At 46.4% G+C, this 20,771-nt stretch overlaps 1 protein-coding gene across 3 annotated transcripts in view; it reads right to left on the bottom strand.

Moving 5' to 3' along the window:
• Positions 1 to 20,771, bottom strand: part of RNF32 (ring finger protein 32) — a 347,542-nt gene that overhangs the window by 123,174 nt on the left and 203,597 nt on the right. For all 3 annotated transcript variants that reach the window (XM_086941487.1, XM_086941488.1, XM_086941489.1), the window contains 2 exons: positions 5,456 to 5,580; positions 5,093 to 5,201 (listed from right to left, as the gene is read on the bottom strand). In XM_086941487.1, coding sequence (XP_086797613.1) covers positions 5,093 to 5,201; positions 5,456 to 5,580 — 234 coding nt within the window. The remainder of the gene's footprint in view (positions 1 to 5,092; positions 5,202 to 5,455; positions 5,581 to 20,771) is intronic.

Below are 20,771 nucleotides of genomic sequence, written 5' to 3'. Positions count from 1 at the left end.
TCACACATTGTTAAGATCGGAATTCAAGGAAATCACTTGCCCTAAATATCTCAGATTGTTACGGCTGACGCCGCCGCCAGATCCGCCAGCCTGATCTGGCCAAGTAGGCAGGTGGAGGGAGGGATGGATACCATGCTGCCACAGTGAGAAGGCGGAAGGTTGACGGCACAGTACAGGGGGTGGGGGGGGGGAGTTGGGTGGTTGGGGGAGGGTAGTTGGTCGGGGGAGGGGTTTTGTCTTTTTCCTTCCTTTTGTTTTGTTCCCACCCACAGGTGCGCTCGCCATGAGACTTTGGCACGAACGTGCCCATCGCATTGAACGAACTGCCTTCACGCATCTGTTGAATTGTACACACTGATTTGGGGGTGCACCTGTGGTTATTTGTCTGTAATGTTGTCCCTTTTTCTTTTCCTACTGCAATAAAATACTTTAAACCTAAAATATTTTAGTGGAAGCACATGTCCACATTTAGACAGTTGCGTTTTTGTATGCTTTTGTTTGTGGCACATACCGGCAATAAAAAAAAATGAAAGCAGTGCACCAGCTTGCCAATGCACAACAACTGGTTTTACCAATGCTTGTTTCTGCTTGAGTTCCTCAAATTTTTTGCCACCTATTATCTTGGAGGCATCGCAGACACATCCTATGCCTAGCTGCTTTGTGCTTGTTATAGACACAACATCGCCAGCTAAAGACAGAGGACTCTTACCTGAGTCTATGTTCTACCTAATTCTTGATTGAAACTATAAGCTACTCGGTCAGAGGTTTTCTTGAGGATTTATTGTTCCCATTCTTGCTCCAAGGTACCAGGTTACAAAGGCATATACTCTGAAAAGAGCCTGCAAATGTTTGTCAAAGACTGTTTCCGAATCATCAGAAGGCTGATTTTGTGCTCCAGCTTTTCTGTAGAATGTTTGTGATCACTGACCTTGTTCCCCATTTTTGCCACTCCCTGGCTGGCCATCTACAATTAAGGTCCTTGTATCTCATGATTTTCTCTGTAAACATCCCCAATACCATTTGCCCTCACCTATATTTTGTGTATCTGATATATAAATGTTGCCACAATTTCTCATTGAGTGTGCATTGAAAGTATTGCATTCTATCCCAATTCTCATTTGTATCTGTATTGTGTGCCCTCATGTATTATTCTGTTTGTGAAAGACCGGCCATTTAGCTAAAAGAAATAAAGCAGTAATGTTTTTTCATGATCTCAAACACTGGACCATATGCAGAGTCTTCTTCACGAGCCACCAACAATGCCCGGGGATATAGTAGAGTAGACCATTTGGTGAAAGCTGCATAGGTCTCAAAGCAAATGGAGTCAATAAGCATTCTTTGATGACAAAATTAGATTAGATTAGCTCAGTTGACATGAAAACTCATATTCTGAGAAGCCACCAGAACTGCCTTCTGGAAACCAAGGTTTTTCTCATGATAGCCTGTAACCACCTCCACAGGCTGGAGATGTGTATTCTGCTGCACCTCTGGCACCTGCCCTCCTCCAAGTGTTGTAGGGTTAAGAATGTGGCACCATAAACCCTCTTTAAAAAGCAGATTGATAAACTCTACCTGACTGCCTTCAAGCCTTGACGGGTCCATGGTGCTGACTCCTCTAAGAGGAGTCCTGCTGTCTCTCTCATTAGGCCTGAAATAGACCACATAGCATAATGCTCAGTTTCAAAGAATTTAGTGAACCACAAAGCTGAGGTACATTCCAGAATGATTATATAGAGGTATCTTAATGGAGTTATATTGTACACAATCTTTGTTCACATTGGACTCTGTTAACCTCAGAGTTGATCTTTATTTATTTTTTTCTATTGTAGTGTAGTTTTTAGCAGTGTCAATGAAAAGGGGATAAGAAGCCCAGCTCCTACAGCTTCCATGTTCTGAGTCTGCCTCCTCCGAGTACCCCCGTCAGACTAGATGCTGCAGGAAAATCATGATCCTGGTAAATCCAGAAGTCGCCCAGCTGGGTAGGAAGATAGTACTGGTGGGTGGCATCCAGGCTGGACCCAGGGTAAAAGGGTTTACAGTACAATTTCAAGCAGAAAGCACATGTTAAGCATGTATCTTGCTTTACTTGAAAAGTGATTCTGTATTAGTAGAGTGGTGGCTTTACCAGGACTTTACAGAGAATGGAATTTATAGTAAAAGAATGAACCCGTGATGCGGCAATTTTTGAAGGGGTTAGGAGTTATTTTGACTATAACCAAGTTATGAAAAGTGACTTCTCACTTTGGGTAATTCCACATTGTTCTCTTCCCTTACCTGTTCCGGTCATTGCTGTATCTCCTGTGATGTCTGGTCCTCTCGTTCCCAGTACCATGAAGTATTCCTATGGGGAGCACAGACCTATCTGTCTGATTTGTTGATGGAAACAGAGGCACACCCTGCAAATGGCAAGCTGGGCTACTAGGTTAATGTGCAGGGTTCTGTTGCACCCTGTCTTTAACCCCTCTATATCTAAAACACAGCAACCTAGAACAAGAACTCAAATTAGTAACAAGAGTTTGCGATTTATTCTTTTTCAGTGTTAGCACCTTGGTCACTGGTACAGCTCAGCCATGCATTCAGTTTAGGCGGATGTTTGGTACCAATCATTTGTCTTAATAAACCCTCAGTGATGCCAGGTTTGGATGTATTAATAAATTCACACAGCAGATCATTTTAGAGGGTCCCCTGAAAACCTACCAAGCACTTGTGTGGTTCCACCTTCTTTTCGCAAGCCTGCCACTACCAGACTTGTTTCTGACCTCATGGGGTTAGAGCCAGCGCTCTCAGAGGACAGAGACAAAGCCTGCTACTTGATAGCCAACCCAGGAACCTCCATGCCCCCTTTCCTGCTCCACTTTTGATGTGAGGAAAGGTGTGAAAATCAGTTAGATTAGGAGGAGGGTCCCCACTTAGACTAAACCACCCCTAGGGCAGGGCAGGCTAAGTGCACCCCTCTCCTGAAATTCCACCATCTTGGGATGGTGAGGAAACCTCCTGTCAGGGCTCGGGTAGTGCTTCTTTCACTAGAGGGTGTAGACACCCTAAAGGTAAGTACCCCATTGGCTTTCACCTGTCTCCTCTTGTAACACTCCTAAATTCCTTATTTAATTGGCACCCGAGACCTGAACATGAGAGTTAATGGACAAGAGAAGACCAGGACAAAGAAGACCCGCTGCTCGAGCACTGAAGTCTTGCTGCAGAATAAAAAGGCGCCAAACCCTACCAGCTGCTCCCAAGACTCGACAATCGCTGCTGCTGTGTCGTCCTGAAACCTGAAAGGACTCCATAAAACTGGAGCACCTCCAGCCTTCAAGAAATTGCAGTGAAGCTCCCTCAGAGTGAAGGTATCACTCCCCTGCACACTGCTGGCATCAATTCCGTGAAGTTCGGTTTGTCGACTTGCTGCTGCGAAGACCTCGATGCAGCACCAAAGCAAGAAAAGGTACTATAGCTTTGAAGGGTCAGATCTGCCTCTCCACCAAGTTTGGAGGCACCATGACCTACCGGAGCTGGGGCGTACTAATACTAAAGGTACCGGACATCCTACAGCAAACACCTGAGAAGAAGAGTTCACTCGGTACTCCCAAAGCACCAGAAGCACGTACCCATGGAGGGACTTCAAGATCCACTTCCTGAGTGGTCCAGCTGTCCAAAGATTGCCCCTCCAAGTTGCCTGCTCCTAACAGCAAGGACCTCAAGATGCACAACGCCCGGCTGACCTGTTCGCTCCGCACCCTTCCCCAATGGCCCCAGCCCTGCTCCCATGGTCCCCAGGCCCTTGTGTTCTCCTCCCTCCGAGGAGATACACTCGACTTAACTGTAAGTCCCCCTGTGCAGGGCTTTTCAAGTGGCCCCCTTTGTCTTTGTGCACTAACTTCTAAGACCTCAGCGCCTTTGCTCCGGCTGAACCGGGACGCCATATACAAATCACTCTTGACTCTGCTCCTCATAGGAACAGTCCAGCCTGAACTGCCAAGCCAGGTCCTCTTTGGACCAGAAAGAAGCATCCTGCATTATGTAGTACGTTTAGTAGGACTACAATAGTATAACTGTAGAACTACATAATTATATCACAAACCTACAAGTGCAAACTGCCACCTCTCCTAGCTTTTGTAAGGGGTACTCATCACATCTGTTAGTATATTACTTAGTAGTAAATGTGGGAGGAACCAGAGCGAGTGGCTAGAATAAGGGGCATACTTACTATGAAATGGGATGGGTTTATGGAGCAGTAAGGAGGGGTTTAGGGAGGGCCATGCAACCACCGGCAATTAGGAAGCCCATTTTTATTCAAAAACTGCACTTCTGTGCTTATTATAGAAAAGGACCAAAGATAAAAGTAAATTACTCAGGATCAGATCTGGAGTAAGCCCAGCGCCAACCATTGGTACTGCAACACTCTCACAAGAAAATACTAGCAGTAGGGAATTAAATAAAGCCCCATAGGAAATAATGTTAATTTAATCACAATTAGTCGCAAATAATCAACAGAATTAATTGTTTAAAATAAAATATAAAAATAAACCATATTCATTATTTAATCATAAAATATTTTACCAACCCTTTTAAAAAAGATTTGAGGTAATGTAACATTAACGTTTTATTAAAATATAGTTACATTACTTTTAACTAATTCTATAAATCACTTTTAATAATTTTGAATGCATGATAAAAAAATGTTTTTACTTTATATGGGGACTTTTTTGATTGAAACCTAACATGTTTTTAATTAAATTTAACATATTTAAATTAATCAAAGATTTAATTTTAATGTAAGTTTATAGTGCTGTATCATTTGTTTTTATTTTGTTGTACAATTAGAATAAATATACAACATTAAATTACATTAATATTCAAAATAAAACTAACATTTTCAACCGGAAACAAGGTTGAGTAGTTGGAAAAGCTTAGTGCCTGTATAAGCAAGACCCTGGAATTTGTACTGCTTCCAGAATCAATAGAATGATTCCCATTAAAACGAAATGTTTTTTGGCTGTAGGACTCCCAGTCTCAAAAGAAACATTGTTACACTTTTCCAAAGTGTATATTTGCAAAACAAGGTCAAAAAGAATTATTAAACAAGAGTGTATACCTTATCTTCAAAGAATCTTTTCCTCAGTTTGGCATCTTTGGGAGGTACAGTTAGTCGAAGCTTTTTATACCATTTTCGAACTACATATCCACGCCAACAGGCCTGAATTCTAAAAATGAAAAAATATAACCCCTAAAAAGATTAATTGTGGTAAAGTTTTTTAACTTTGTTATGTCACAATTTCATCCGGTTCTCTAATGACCACATAGAGAGTAATCCTTACCATGTATAATACTGTGTACTATGTATGATTATATTTTAATGTCTTTTTAATATTCCTGTGTGTAATATAACTGTGTATCGCTTTTATGATTTTTATTAATCGAAATAAAGTGCTATTGACTTGATTTGAGTAATCCTTACCTTGTTGCACATTTAATCTTGAACAGGCGAGCACCGTCGTGTATCACTCTGGTCTGATACTGGGTCTTTCTACACATAGGACAACTCTTTTTGCCAGCAAATTGCTCGTATGCTTGCAGGCACGCCTGCAGAAAGAAAGCAGAGTTTACTTTAATGAAATAATAAACCTGGATTTTAAGGTCTAAAAAAATGTATTTAATTCACAGTTTGTTTGCTGTTGCCACACTTTCTCTTAAATGAGTTGCACATGTAATGGTATCACAGTGATAATGACATTAACACATACAAATGTATTTTCAACGCCAATTTGTCCCAAAATGATGGTCCGTAGGCGGTTTTTTGAGGCGCTTAATGTCAGAGGGACAGAAGATTTTTTCTTCACATTTGTGTAAATGTTGCAGCAGTGTCATTTTTAGTGCTGGCCACAGGCAGAGTTGAGTTTTATGTTGCCTAGTGCTACTAATTCTATATCTATAAATAGACAGGGGCAACTAATCCCTCCCCCTCTCACAAAACGCTACTGGATGTTTGCTCTATCATTCTGCTGCCACCTATAGTGTTACAAAAGGGGGTGGTGATGGACGGAGCATCTGAATCAATCAAACACTCACACCCAGTCAAAAGATCTGGGTTTAATCAATCACCGTTCTGTAGCCCACTCTGCCACCCCAGTTAAGACATGGCTATATGCAAATCAGTCTGACCCTGTGCCTCATGGGAACAGTCCAGCCCGAACTGCCAAGCCATGTCTTCCCTGGACCGGAAACAAGCTTCCGAGGACCGGTTTCTGGCATTCCAGCCGTCTTCAGCCCGGCTTCCTTGAATCCAGTGGCAAAGTGAGCAAGGGACTCACGTCTGAGCATACCCTGCCACACTTATGGCAGCCAAAAGCGGTACAAAAGGGGGTGGTGATGGACGGAGCATCTGAATCAATCAAACACTCACACCCAGTCACCTATAGTGTGACAACAATGTACGAGGGACTATTTTGCATCTAAAAGTACAACCAATTATCACACCTTCAATGAATTATCTCGTATAAGCTGGTAGATAAAAAGGTATTCTTTTTTTTTCACTGCAGCTTTCTTTATTAATGCTTTTGCCAGGACTCGAGTGCAAGCCTGATCTTATCAATGACCACCAGGGGCCTTATTACAATAAGTGCCCCGGGGGCGCAACAGGCATTTGTGCCCGCTTTGAGCGCCCCCGGGGCACTTTGGTATTATAGAAGGGGGTGCAGACGCTTGTGCGTCCCCTTCTATACCGAGAGCGCTGGCACACAAAAAACGCAAGCGCTACCTTCAGAGGGTGTTCCCTCATTTGCATAGGGGCGAGGGAATTCCTATGACTCTGCGCCATTTAAAAGGTGGCACACTTTCAGTGCGCCTCCTGACAGCAGCCATCTACAGTTGGTAACAAGCATTTGCAATGCAATAGGTCTCGCATTAGGAAAGTTTGATCTATTGGTATTGTAAATGACAATTATTTTATTTATGTATTTTGAAAATAGAGAAATTAATAGCGTTGTCATTCACAATGCCAATAGTTTTAACTTTCGCAAATATGACACCTATAGCATTTGCAATGCAATATGTGTTGTATTTACGTGACTTAGATGTATTGATATTGTAAATAATGTCTTTTTTGGTGTGGAAAATGTAAATATTTTTTAATTTTTGTTTGTTTTTCAAAATATAAAAGTATTAATTTTGTTATTAGAAATGCCAATAGTTATAAAATTAGCAAATGTTACATCTATAGCATTAGTAAAGGTAAAGGTTTAGTTTTCCCGGTCTTCCATGTATTGATCTGACAAATCACAATGTTTTAACAAGAACAGAAGTGAAAACATTTAACATCTTTTTATGAAATTTGTAATAAAGCTTGAAACATTGACAGAAAATATTTGAACCAGTTGTTGTTGAATGTTGTGGTGCCACTGAGTGATGCTGTGGTGATGCTATGGTGATGCAATAGATAGAGGGAGGGCGATAGAGTGAGGGAGGGAGGGCGATAGAGTGAGGGAGGGAGGGCGGTAGAGTGAGGGAGGGAGGGCGATAGAGTGAGGGAGGGAGGGCGATAGAGTGAGTGAGGGAGGGAGGGAGGGAGGGAGGGCGGTAGAGTGAGGGAGGGAGGGCGGTAGAGTGAGGGAGGGTGGTAGAGTGAGGGAGGGTGGTAGAGTGAGTGCGGTCGAGTGTGGGCGGTTGAGTGTTAGGGTCATGGCGGTATAGTGGTAGAGTGAGGGCGGTAGAGTGGTAGGATGAGGGCGGTAGAGTGGTAGGATGAGGGCGGTAGAGTGGTAGGATGAGGGCGGTAGAGTGGTAGGATGAGGGCGGTAGAGTGGCAGGATGAGGGCGGTAGAGTGGTAGGATGAGGGCGGCGGAGTGGTAGGATGAGGGCGGTGGAGTGGTAGGATGAGGGCGGCGGAGTGGTAGGATGAGGGCGGCAGAGTGGAAGGATGAGGGCGGCAGAGTGGTAGGATGAGGGCGGCAGAGTGGTAGGATGAGGGCGGCAGAGTGGTAGGATGAGGGCGGCAGAGTGCTAGAGTGAGGGCGGTAGAGTGGTAGAGTGAGGATGGTAGAGTGAAGGCCGTGAGGGCGGTAGAGTGGTAGAGTGAGGGCAGTAGAGTGAGTGTGTGAGGGCGGTAGAGTGGTATAGTGAGTGCGGTGGCGTGAGGGCGGTAGAGTGGTAAAGTGAGGGCAGTAGAGTGGTAGAGTTAGGGCGGTAGAGTGAGGTCGGTAGAGTGGTAGGATGAGGGCGGTAGAGTGGTAGGATGAGGGCGGCGGAGTGGTAGGATGAGGGCGGCAGAGTGGTAGAGTGAGGGCGGCAGAGTGGTAGAGTGAGGATGGTAGAGTGAAGGCCGTGAGGGCGGTAGAGTTGTAGTGTGAGGGCGGTAGAGTTGTAGAATGAGGGCAGTAGAGTGTGAGGTAGAGTGAGTGTGTGAGGGTGGTAGAGTGGTATGGTGAGTGCGGTAGAGTGAGGGCGGTAGAGTGGTAAAGTGAAGGCGGTAGAGTGGGGGCGGTAGAGTGAGGGTGTGAGGGAGGTAGAGTGTTAGAGTGAGGGCGGTAGAGAGAGCGCTAGAGTGGTAGAGTTAGGGCGGTAGAGTGAGGGTGGTAGAGGAAGGGCGGTAGAGTTGTAGAGCGAGGGCGGTAGAGTGAGGGCAGTAGAGTGTGTGAGGTAGAGTGAGGGCGTGAGAGCCTTTAGAGCGAGTGCGGTAGAGTGGTAGATTGAGGGCGGTAGAGTAGTAGAGTGAGGGCGGTAGAGTGAGAGCGCTAGAGTGGTAGAGTTAGGGCGGTAGAGTGAGGGTGGTAGAGGAAGGGCGGTAGAGTTGTAGAGCGAGGGCGGTAGGTTGAGGGCAGTAGAGTGTGTGAGGTAGAGTGAGGGCGTGAGAGCGGTAGAGTGAGTTCGGTAGAGTGGTAGATTGAGGGCGGTAGAGTAGTAGAATGAGGGCGGTAGAGTGACAGCAAGAGTCGCCATATACAGAAGCAGTTGCTCAAAGTGCTGTTTGCAATAATCTATGAAGGGGATTCCTCAACTTCTCTAAACTGATTGGTAAGAGGCTGCCTCTTTCGACTGACCTCTGCACCCCTACATGTTTCTTCTCTAGCATGCTGGAGATCTTAGTAGATTTCAAGACAATCTGGTGTATCTAAAAAGCCGGCGACTTTGTGGTTCATTGCAGGATGGTATAGACGAGAAGTAGGTCACTGTCTCGGAAAAGCTGATCGTGCTTCACGGGGGTGGAAACAGGATTGCCCAATATGCCAGCACTTCTGAAGAGCTACTACAGATAGTACAAACAGCTTGGGTAGAAGTGATATGAAAACAAAGACAAAAGAAGAACGCACGTTTGTCTGACTGCTGCAGCCTACACAGTACCATGTGCCTTACTGAAGCTTGCAAAACAGTTTTACTATGCAAAAGACAAAAAGACCGACTTTGTCAATGTTTGCATTTAAAAAATGAAAAAGAAAACGATTTCAAAGCTATTAATTAAAGGGATGTAAATGAATACTGAAACCATCAAACTAGCAAGATCTACTGCCAGCGGTAACTAAAAAAAAACAAGGAGCTGGCCAACGAGCAGTGGAGCCATTCTATTTAAAGGACGGAAGCCACACTATAACAGGGTGGACATGTGCAGAACGAACGGGATGCGGTGTAAAAGGTGTGGGGCAAAACGCTCAATGGTGGGGCATTGGAGAGACACAGAGACGGGAAGGGACTGACCAGAGGACAGAAGAAAAGAGGAACGCCTCTGGGACACTAAGGTGACACTGGGCATGGAAAGGGAGGCGACAGTGAACAAGGGCGCAGCACAAGCTACACGCAGATGCATGGGCCATAATGCAGGGAAGTGGCCTGCAAGACTTGAAAGCACCGAGGTTAGTGGGATGTTAAAACAAGGACAGGCACGGGCACTGACTGCGGCACCTTCTGCACATGTTGCATCTCTTGAAGGCAGAGTCAATGTGAAAGAAGTGTGCGAGTGAAGCACTTTACCGCCTGCCGAAGCAGCAGTGGCAACTGAAACACTGAAGAGATCACGAGGAAAGCCGGCTGGGGCCCACAGAAAGACTGCTACAGTGCAGAAGTGACTAAGAGGTACTGACACGGTGGGGAGAACGTTAATTCCGACGAAGAGAGATTGCAGTGCGGATGGGGTGGGGGGCTGGGGAGAAGGGGAGTGAGCGAGTTGAAGTGTGAAGCAGTTCAAACAAAAGTGAAGATCTAAGGAAGGGTGGGAGGGACTTTGGCATATGGGGGTGAGGGGTTGAAGTAAAATCAAGACTACAGAGAAATGTCTCGATTATGTAGGTAGTGTCCAAATGCTCATGTTCCAATGCAGAGCCTTTGAAGAGCGTTTTTTTTTAGGCCAGCTTTGAATGCGAGTCACGGCCTGGCGGCCGTGAAGTGTGAAGCAGTGGGCGGGGAAGCACAGGAGCAAATGGTAAGGTCGGGTCTGATGTGAGCCCAATCTTCTTCCTTTTAGGAAAAAAATTGAAAACTCTCTTGTTCAGTAGATAAACACAGTTTCCTCCTCATACACACTTGTTAATCATTAGCGCTAGGACGCCTGCGGGTAGCTATTGCGCTTTATAAAAACGTATTTCAATTCAATTTCAATGTGGCTTTGTGGTGGGCAAATGTGCGTGCTTCTGGTCACGTGATTTCACTTGAACTGTTGGAAATCCGCACTCGCAATCCACCTGGTTTAACTTTTTGGTTTCACCGCAATAGGTCTCTCTGCGAGACCTAAAAACGTAAAAAGTACCTGCAGCATTACTTTTTCAAGCTATAAACGTATGCGAAGAAACAACTCTGCAAGTTATAACTAACATTCCAATTTAGAAGTCACAGCAGATTAAGAGAACCTTCCGATCTTTAGTCTAGAAATAACTACCAAGTTGACTCCTTTCTATATGTAGAGCCAATGGCAGCCAACCCCTTTTGATATTACTAAAATTATCTCTATAACATACTTTACTATAGGGACGTGCAGCCAGTCCTGTTCATCCATTGGTCTGCTATTGCCTCATTTGCATTTTTCTTCTGCTCACTACACCACAAGGCAGTGGGTCTGCTCACTTCAGCCACTGGCTAACAACACTGAACATAACAGCAGGTGACGGCATAGAGGTAGGGTATATTACTGCAATGAGTGCTTTTTCACAAGAAAAATATATTTTTGCTTTTAGCCTAGGTCTTTTTTCCCCTTTTAAATAGATGGGTGAGAGCAGGGCAGTTTCCGATGTTTGCAAAGTTTAACATTATATGTCTACTGATATTGCTACCAGAATGCTCTCGGAAAAGATGCAAATCATTAAAGAAACTTGAAGACAAGATTGATCTTTGCTTTCAGAATAAAATGTACACACAAATGATACGAGAAATTTAAAAAAAAGTTTGTTAAAACTACTGTGCAATTTTAGGTACCGTTAATTTGAAGCGTCATTTAGTACAACGTGTTTGATACATGATGGTATTTGCAAAAAAAAAAAAAGTAATAATGGAAAGCCAGTTTCTGCAAGATTAGGGGAAACATACGAATAAACAAGCACTGGCAAAGTCAATAGTCTTGCGTTGGTTGCCAGCTTTTGGGATTTGTCAGTGCATGTTTTGTTTTTTGTTTTAACATAATGATTGTAAAACATTATTGCTGTGGGAGCTACAGGGCCATTATCAAAAAGCACATGGTGCCACAGTAGTATCTGGCACTGAAGGAAACGACTTTGCAAACCGATGTACCCATTGTAAAAAGAGCAAAATGCCATCATAGTGAAGTTTAACCATACATGAAGTTATAAATAATTTGATATAAACTAAAGGTTTTTATTAAAATTAATACAACTTCAGACCTAATTATAGGCCCAATTCTTAAAGAAAGTCACACATTTACACTCATGGTATATCTGTCCTTGCATTAGTGCAGATTTACGACTTTCATGAATTCACAAACATTTTCAGAGTAAGCCTGGTAACGTACTCCTAGAAAAAGTTTGAACTTCTTTGTAGCATGAGCAAATATGGAAGTGTATATTTGCTACTGTAAAAGTCTCCTGAGTATCTGCAAATTCGCTTTCCCTACAACACCTTTTTAACCCACCCTGGAAAAAGTTGCAATTCTGCCCTTGTCAGGAATACATTTCCAACCTTTCCCAGTATTGGAAAAGATAAGCGGACAAAGCCAAATCTTGGAGTACTTGACCTAGAGACTCCATTAAGTATTAACATGACTCACACTTACAGAGAGAGAGAGAGGTCTAGCCTTATTATCCACACATCCTAAGTTCTTATGTGCAACTCCTTCACTTCTTCTCCTCGCATACTTTTCATACAAATACGTGATGTCCGACCTCTCGATTTGTATTAGTACCTAAACGTAAATAAAAGTACTGGACTCAAAAATGGCATTGCCATTAGTTTAGAATTCGCAAGATTTTCTGTACATAAATTTAGGGTCACCTGCGTTACTGCAGTGGTGACCGTTGACGCACGGGTAGCAATAGGTGCCTGAATCTGAAAAAAATCGAATCGAAACTTGTGAAAACGGACAAGCGACAATGCGGTCTGATGCCGACGAGCAGCAGATGCTCCTACTATCCCTTCTTTTTTAAAGTGGTTGAGTAGATTGGAAGCCATTGGTACTTCAGCTTCACCCACCACTACCTGCTCGAGCCATCTTCTTCAGCGAACTCACCTTGATTCTCTCGCCGTCAATGTCTTCTGTGCGTTCCCGGAAGTCCACGCCGATGGTGGCTTCAGTGCGCTGGGGGAAGAGACCCCCGCAGAAGCGGTAGGTCAGGCAGGTTTTCCCCACGTTGCAGTCTCCGATGACGATGATCTTGAAGATGCGGGAGCGGGCTGGGGGCAGCACGGCTGAAGCGGTGCTGGCCGTCAGGCTCTGCTCTAGCGAAGACTCAGCCCAGGCGGTGTCAGGGACAGGAACCATCACGGAGGGTGACGCAATGGCCGCGAGCCGCGGCACGAGACAGAACACAGAGGCGCGAGAGGCAGAGAGCCCTGCCTCAGCTCAACCGCCCCACAGTCACTGGCCCCGGGCCATTCCGGGCCGCTGGTCTCCGCCCCCGGCTGCTGCGGCCAACTTTAGACACCAGCTGTTGTCCAGGGGTCCCGAACTGCCGCTGGAGTCTGAGCTTCCCCACAGATGTTTCAAACCGGAGGGATGTGACAACGACCCAACCATTGCCGTTCACTGTCTTCAGCACTGCTGAGTCGTCGAGCTTCCAGCCAGTCACAGACCTTGGGGAGGGTGAATGAAGCACCGCCCTGGACACGTCGCTGGGAGACACCGGCCCCACCAAAACAATCACAGGAAAACACAATAAAACCACGTGCTCGCTCGCGCAGCTCTGCAGCCGGGGCGGAGCAGTGCACGCGCGAACACAAGCAGGTTTACCACAAGCCGGGCACGAAAGCAGTGGGAGCGCACGTTGCCGTGAGCGTGCACATCGGATCGCCGGAGGAGACACGCCGATCTCCGAGGCTGCCTGCTGCCTACACTGACCCGCTGCAGAGGGAGAGGGACACGCAGAAAGAGCCAGGTGAGTGGGTGGGGGGCAGGGTGGGGGCTGTGTGTGTGTGTGTAAGTCAGCGTGTGTGTGTCAACATGTGTGTGGCTGTGTGCGTGCGTGATTGTGAGAGGCTGCCCTGTGAATGTGGAATGTGGAGCAAAAGATGTGCACGGCTGGGGGGGCGGGGCATGCGCGGTCACGATGTGTAATCGGCGCTCGTGGCCAGATCTAGGTCGCTTGAAAAGGAACTTGGCAGCAATAGGTCTAGCGAGACCTAAAAAGGGTCCCTATGGACCCCCAGACATCCCCTTGCAGGCAGGTGCAGTCGCTGACTGCACCCGCCTGCAAGGGGATCTCTATTACCCTGTAAAAGTGCAGGCAGGTGCCGCCTGCACTGTGAAAACACAAAGCAGCTGCTACGTGTTTTCACATGAATGTGCTGCCCCAGGCCAGCGCGAGTTCATGGCTGCCCTGGGGGCAGTACATACATCATAATAGGGCGCATAGGGATTGTTTGCGCCGGGGGCACCTTTTAAGAGGTGCGCCGGGCGCAAACAATCACAATGCATAATACGGCGGATTCATTTTTTTCTAGTTAATACAGCAGGATGGATATTTTGGGGTCGGCATTTTCTGACATATTATGAGACTATTGGATTTTGTGGAGCTTGTTTTGCAGCTTTTTTTGCTAAAATGTTTGTAGTTAATTTACTTTTAGCTTCATTATATTTTTTAAACTCACAAATGTTTGTTTACTAACACTGAAGTTTATTTCCGATGCATGCCCTTTTTGGTCTTTATTGTTACTTTCAAAATTTCTTTTACATGTCCGAGAGTGTCGTCAAAGGGCCCAACGTGCATTTGTGGCTGGTAAATCGCCAGGGAATTTTGCGGACATCAATATGACATCCTGCCAAACGCCCAGGAAGATGTCATTCTCTTGCTAAGGAACTAGAAGTCGCAGCTCAAAAGCCAGTGATCATAGTGCCCGGCTGCCTTCCTTTGCTCCCTGTGTAGGCCTTCCTTCTGTCTCGGTCCTCACAGCTCCATGGCCACTGGCACACAATCACGTGACCTAGTTAAATGATTCTATAACTGGCACTACTCTTTACCTCTCTTATTCACTTGGTGTTAAGTGTTGTAACTGCTTAATGGGACTCCTGGTTTTGGGTTCACCGGTCTAGAACTCCAGCAAAACTTCCATTTGCAATAACCAAGAAAACCTACTGTCTCCCACTACTTAACTGCATGGGCTTTAGGCCTGTCCAGTCTTGAAACTGTATATATACTCACTGCTCCGAATCTCATATAAATCACATACTCATTTTTCAACTTCAAAATTATATTACTCAATTAATAGTCCTCAAGACATATGTTAACATCCCATATTGTGATTAAATACACTCCAGATACATCCAACTCTTGTACTTTAGCAACTAAACCACTTCAACTCAGCCTTTGCACTCCCCAATGGATTCTGGGCAGAGAGGCGCTTCTTCAGGTGAAGTTCATAAGTTTTTACATTCATCATGCCATGAGGGGCTTATGAACATTTCCTATTTCGCTGTTTTCTGGGCGCTTAGTGCGGTTTGTCAACTGTCTTCAATATCTTAGTCGCTGAACAGTCCCTAGCATGTGGTTTGCGTTCAGTTGTACTGTATTTGGTGCACTTCAACATTTTGGTAATCACTGTGGTGAGAGAGAACATACTTTGTGACCACCTACAATTACCATATTTGATGCAGCACGCTAGCAGTTTACTTTGATCTTAATCTACATTCGTATTAGTTTCACTTGAAGACAAAGGAGTTTCTCTACCCTGTGAAACTCCACGCTTTCCCGGACAAATGTAGATTCTCCACCATCTTTGATCGGAGGTGGTGTGTGCTAAAACTAGATCTTAGCCAACAGAGCAGGGGCACACCCTTTAATCCAATCTATAGTACAGTCTACTAATTAAGGACAGGGAACCAGAAGTTGATAAGGTTTACATAGAATATCTGATTAGAACATCTAGTTGAATATTCATTGAAAGGGTAGCATGCTGCATATACTTCATGAAATGTGTGCAGGGTGGTTTATGCAGATGAACAGACCATCAGTCCCATCAGTGTTGTGACATCATACAGTGCCTGTGACTCTACAACACGTGACATGACAGCATCTGTGTCTGCTGCTGCCTGTTTGAGCCTGTTAAGGACAGAGAGGACAAGTGCTGCTACCTGTTTGAGCCTGTTAAGGGTGGAGAGGACAATGGCTGCTGCCTGTTTGAGCCTGTTCGAGACTGGTCAGGACTAGGGCCAGAAATGCTGCCCTTTTTCTCATTTAGCTATACCCAGCTCACACCATCCACATCCACAAACAGAGTGACACACTCACACCAAATGTACACCACACACAACACTATGCACAGATTAATGCACCAGCCTGTACTATAAACCCAGCCAAACGACATCTACACACCTTACTATCCCAACTATCACACACATCCACCATCACCTACAAACAGTACACAACTCTGTCCTATACCACTAATCAATACACTCATCACTAACACAACACCAATCAACACCATACATAACTACATCCCATTCAGACTCACTCTCCCTGCTGTAATTACACCTAACGAACAAGTTACTTACCTTCGGTAACGCTTTTTCTGGTAGATACTATATCTGCCTGTGGATTCCTCACCTTGTGAATATCCCCCTTGCGTCAGCAACATTCGGAAATTCTTTTCGTAGCCTCACGCCGACGTGGACTTGGACGTCATAGAGACACGGCTTCGCTCGCGACTCCGCTGACGTCACCAACGCCTACAATAGGCCCACGCCGGCGTGATGACATCAGTTCCGCCCTTTTTTCCGTGCCATGGAGGCACACGGACGGACCAATGACAGTAGAAATATACATAGTATACACAATACACAATAGTCAAGGAGAAACACACATAGTGTGAAGCAAGTGCAAGAAAGCAATGGAAACAACTCCTTAACATTACAATATATAAACAATACATTATAGAAACTCTGGTAAAGAAGAGTGGACAACGGGGAGGCGGGTGGGTCAGTGAGGAATCCACAGGCAGATATAGTATCTACCAGAAAAAGCGTTACCGAAGGTAAGTAACTTGTTCTTCTGATAGATACATCTGCCGTGTGGATTCCTCACCTTGTGAATAGAGTCCCACAGCAGTCCCCACTCCCGGAGGAGGGTGTCCACTCTTCTAAACCAGGAAATCCTGAACGACAGAGCGCGCAAAACGGCCGTCCCTCCTCACTTCGGTATCTAAGCAGTAATGCTTCGCGAAAGTGTGGAGGGAAGACCAAGTTGCCGCCCTACAAATGTCCTCAACAGGAACACCTCTAGCCAATGCTGAGGTTGACGACTTAGCTCTAGTGGAATGAGCCCTAATACCCTCTGGAGGTTCCTTACCGGCCAAAGAGTAGCAGATCTTTATACACAGAACGATCCATCTTGACAAGGTTCTCTTATGGACCGCTCTTCCTCTTTTGCAGCCAGCAAACCCAACGAAGAGCTGGTCATCCAAACGACAGTCTTTAGTTCTGTCCAGATAAAAAGACACCACCCTCTTGGGGTCCAGACGGTGCAACCTCTCCTCCTCCTTGGAAGGGTGTGGGGGAGGATAAAAGGTAGGGAGGGTAATGGATTGACCAAGGTGGAAAGGAGTCACCACCTTAGGAAGAAAAGCAGCCCTGGTCCTTAAACCATTCGATCAGCATGAATGGTCAAGAAAGGGGGCTTGGAACTAAGAGCTTGAAGCTCACTCACCCTCCTTGCCGAGGTTATTGCAACGAGGAAGACTGCCTTAAGGGTTAAAAGCCTCATAGGACATTTATGAAGAGGCTCAAAGGGAGCACCCATCAGAAAGGTCAAGACAAGATTTAAGTCCCACTGAGGCACAATAAAAGGAGTAGGAGGGAACTTATTTGTGAGGCCCTTCAAAAACCTTAAAACTACAGGAGACTTAAAAAGAGAAGGCTGGTCAGGCAAACAAAGAAAAGCCGGCAGCGCCGAAAGATAGCCCTTAACTGTGACAACAGCAAGCCCTTGCTGCGCCAGAGAAAGAGCAAACTGGAGAACATCAGACAAACGGGCTCTCAATGGGTCAATAGAATTCTCACCACACCAAGTGACAAATCTTGACCATCTATATGAATAGACAGTTTTAGTGGAGTCACGCCTGGCTGACAAGATGACATCCACCACATCAGGCGTGAGAAAAAAGGAAATCAGGTTGCCCAGCTCAATCTCCAGGCATGAAGGTGCAATGTCTGGAGGTGGGGGTGTAGAACCTGCCCCTCCATCTGAGAGAGGAGGTCTGCCCTGAAAGGGAGACGGAGCGGCGGGTGAGAGGAGAGGTGGAGTAGATCTGTATACCACACCCTTCTTGGCCAGTCCGGGGCGACCAATATAACTTGGGCCCGGTCTTGGCGAATCTTCCTCAGAACCCGAGGAATCAAGGGTATGGGAGGAAACGTGTAAAGGAGTTGATTTCCCCAACCCAACTGAAACGCATCCCCCAAGGCTCCTTGCATCCGATACTGGAGACTGCAGAATGACGGGCAGTGAGCATTCTCGCAAGTGGCAAACAGGTCCACCTGAGGAGTCCCCCACGTCCGAAAGACGTGCCGAACCACCTCCGGGTGAAGCCTCCACTCGTGGTCGGCAGAGAACTGCCGACTGAGACTGTCTGCACGCACGTTCAGGACTCCGGCCAGATGATTTGCCATCAGACAAATCTGGTGGTCCTGAGCCCAGAACCAGAGACGTAGAGCCTCTCTGCAGAGACACTGCGACCCCACTCCTCCCTGCTTTTTGATGTACCACATTGCGGTCGTGTTGTCCGTCAGGACTTGGATCGACCGACCGCGAAGGGAGGGGAGGAAGGCCTTGAGCGCCAGACGTATCGCCTGCAACTCTAGAAGGTTGATGTGAAGCAACCTTTCCTCTGGAGACCAAAGACCCTTGACTTCCAGATCCCCCAGATGTGCACCCCACCCTAGAGTGGGTGCATCCGTTAACACCGTGGCCACCGATGGAGGTAGTTGAAAAGGCTTTCCTTGTGACAGATTGCCTTCTACGCTCCACCAAGACAGATCCGCTGGAGTTTCTCTGGAGATCCTCACTGACTCCCCGAGATCTCCGTTGTGCTGATACCACTGCCTGCGGAGACACCACTGGTGTGCCCTCATGTGCCTGCGGGCATGGTTGACCAACAGAATGCAAAAAGCCATCAGACCGAGCAGGCGAAGGACCTTCAGGACTGGAACGACTGCTCCATTGAAAAATAAAGGAATCATTTCCTGAATGTCGAGAATCCTTTGAGGTGGAGGGAATGCCCGACAAACAGTAGTGTCCAGTACTGCTCCTATAAACAGGTTGCGCTGGGAGGGCACCAGGTGAGACTTGGGTACATTTATCGAAAAACCCAACCTGAACAACAACTGAGTTGTCTTTTGCAGATGATGGAGCACCTTCTCTGACGACTCCGCTTTGATCAGCCAGTCGTCCAAATAAGGGAACACAGGTATCCCCGACCTCCTGAGATGAGCTGCCACCACCACCATCACCTTGGTGAAGACTCGAGGCGCAGTAGTAAGCCCAAACGGAAGGACCGCAAACTGGTAGTGTTGCGATCCCACCGTAAAACGGAGATACTTCCTGCGCAACTTCAGGATTGGGATGTGGAAATAGGCATCCTGCAAGTCGAGCAACACCATCCAGTCTCCTTCCAGCAGCGCTTGAAGAACCTGAACAAGGGTGAGCATCTTGAATTTCTCCTGTTTCAGATAGAGATTCAAGATCCTGAGATCCAGGATTGGACGCAGTCTGCCATCCTTCTTGGGAATCAGGAAATACCGGGAGTAGCATCCCTGACCCCTTTCCTGCTCTGGGACCACCTCTAGCGCACCCTTTCGTAACAGAGTTAGCACCTCCTCCTGCAGAAGAGACAGATGTTCCTCGGTGCAAAAGCCTTGACAAGGAGGGTAATTGGGAGGGAATTCCCGAAAGGGAAGGGCATACCCATTTTCTACAAGATTGAGAACCCAAAGATCTGATGTAACCGATTCCCAATCCTGTAGAAAATGGGTAAGCCGGCCCCCCACCGAACCCACATGATCCTGAATAGCAGATCTAGGGCTGCTTTTCTGAGGCAGGGGGGATGGAAGAAGAGGAGGAGGAAGAGGCCTGACGTCCACGAGGACGCGCTCTTTGCTTTCCCCTGTACGATCTGTACATAGAATTTTGCTGTTGCTGCTGTTGCTGCTGCTGCTGTTGACCTTGCCGGTAATTCCGAAAGGAAGAGTGACCAAAGCCCCTGAACCTCCTGTTGGACGAAGAGCCTCTGATATGGAGACCTAAAGACTTAGCTGTCGCTCTGCTATCCTTAAATCTCTCAAGGGCCGCATCAGCTTTCTTCCCAAAGAGACCAGAACCATCAAAAGGAAGATCCAGCAAGGTCGCCTGAACATCAGCCGAAAAGTCTGAGGATTTCAGCCAAGCTGACCTCCTAGTGGCGACAGCAGTGCCCATGATACGAGCCACAGAGTCGGCAGTGTCCAGACCACTTTGTATAACCTGGCGAGCCGCCGCCTGAGTATCAGAGATCACCTCCTCAAAATCCTTCCTGCTGGCATCAGGAACTTTAGGAACCAGGACACGCAAAGAATCCATCAGGACATGCACATATCTCCCCATCAGACAAGTGGCATTAGTAGACTTCAACGCCATGCTTGCCGATGAAAATGTTTTTTTTGCAACCTGGTCTTGTTTCTTCGCTTCCTTTTCACAAGGAACCTTGGGAAAGGCACTAACACTCTTTTTAGAACAGGCTGCTTGAATGACCAGGCTCTCAGGCGAAGGATGAGAAGACAAAAAAGCAGGGTCCTCAGGTGCAACCCTGTACCTTCTCGCAACACTCTTAGAAACCGCAGGAGCCGACAACGGTTTCTTCAACACCTCCATAATGGGATCCGTCAAGGCATCATTAAATGGAAGCAAAGGCTCCACCACGGAACTCAGAGAATGCAAAACCTCAGTGAGGATATTGGACTTAAACTCTACCGTTGGCAAAGTCAATTGAAGAAGTTCAGCAGCCTTCCTCATAACCAAATGGTAAGGTTGGATATCCTTAGAAGGAGCACCAGAGCCTGAGGGCAACTCCCACTCTGGAGAGAAATCAAGACTTCCTGAATCAGCCAACTCCTCAAAACAGTTATCCTCCAATTCACCTTCCTCCACATCAGAATGTGAAT

The sequence above is a fragment of the Lissotriton vulgaris genome, chromosome 10 (assembly GCF_964263255.1).
Source record: "Lissotriton vulgaris chromosome 10, aLisVul1.2, whole genome shotgun sequence".
In the NCBI taxonomy this organism is placed as follows: Eukaryota; Metazoa; Chordata; class Amphibia; order Caudata; family Salamandridae; genus Lissotriton; species Lissotriton vulgaris.
This window is presented reverse-complemented; position numbering and strand designations above follow the sequence as displayed.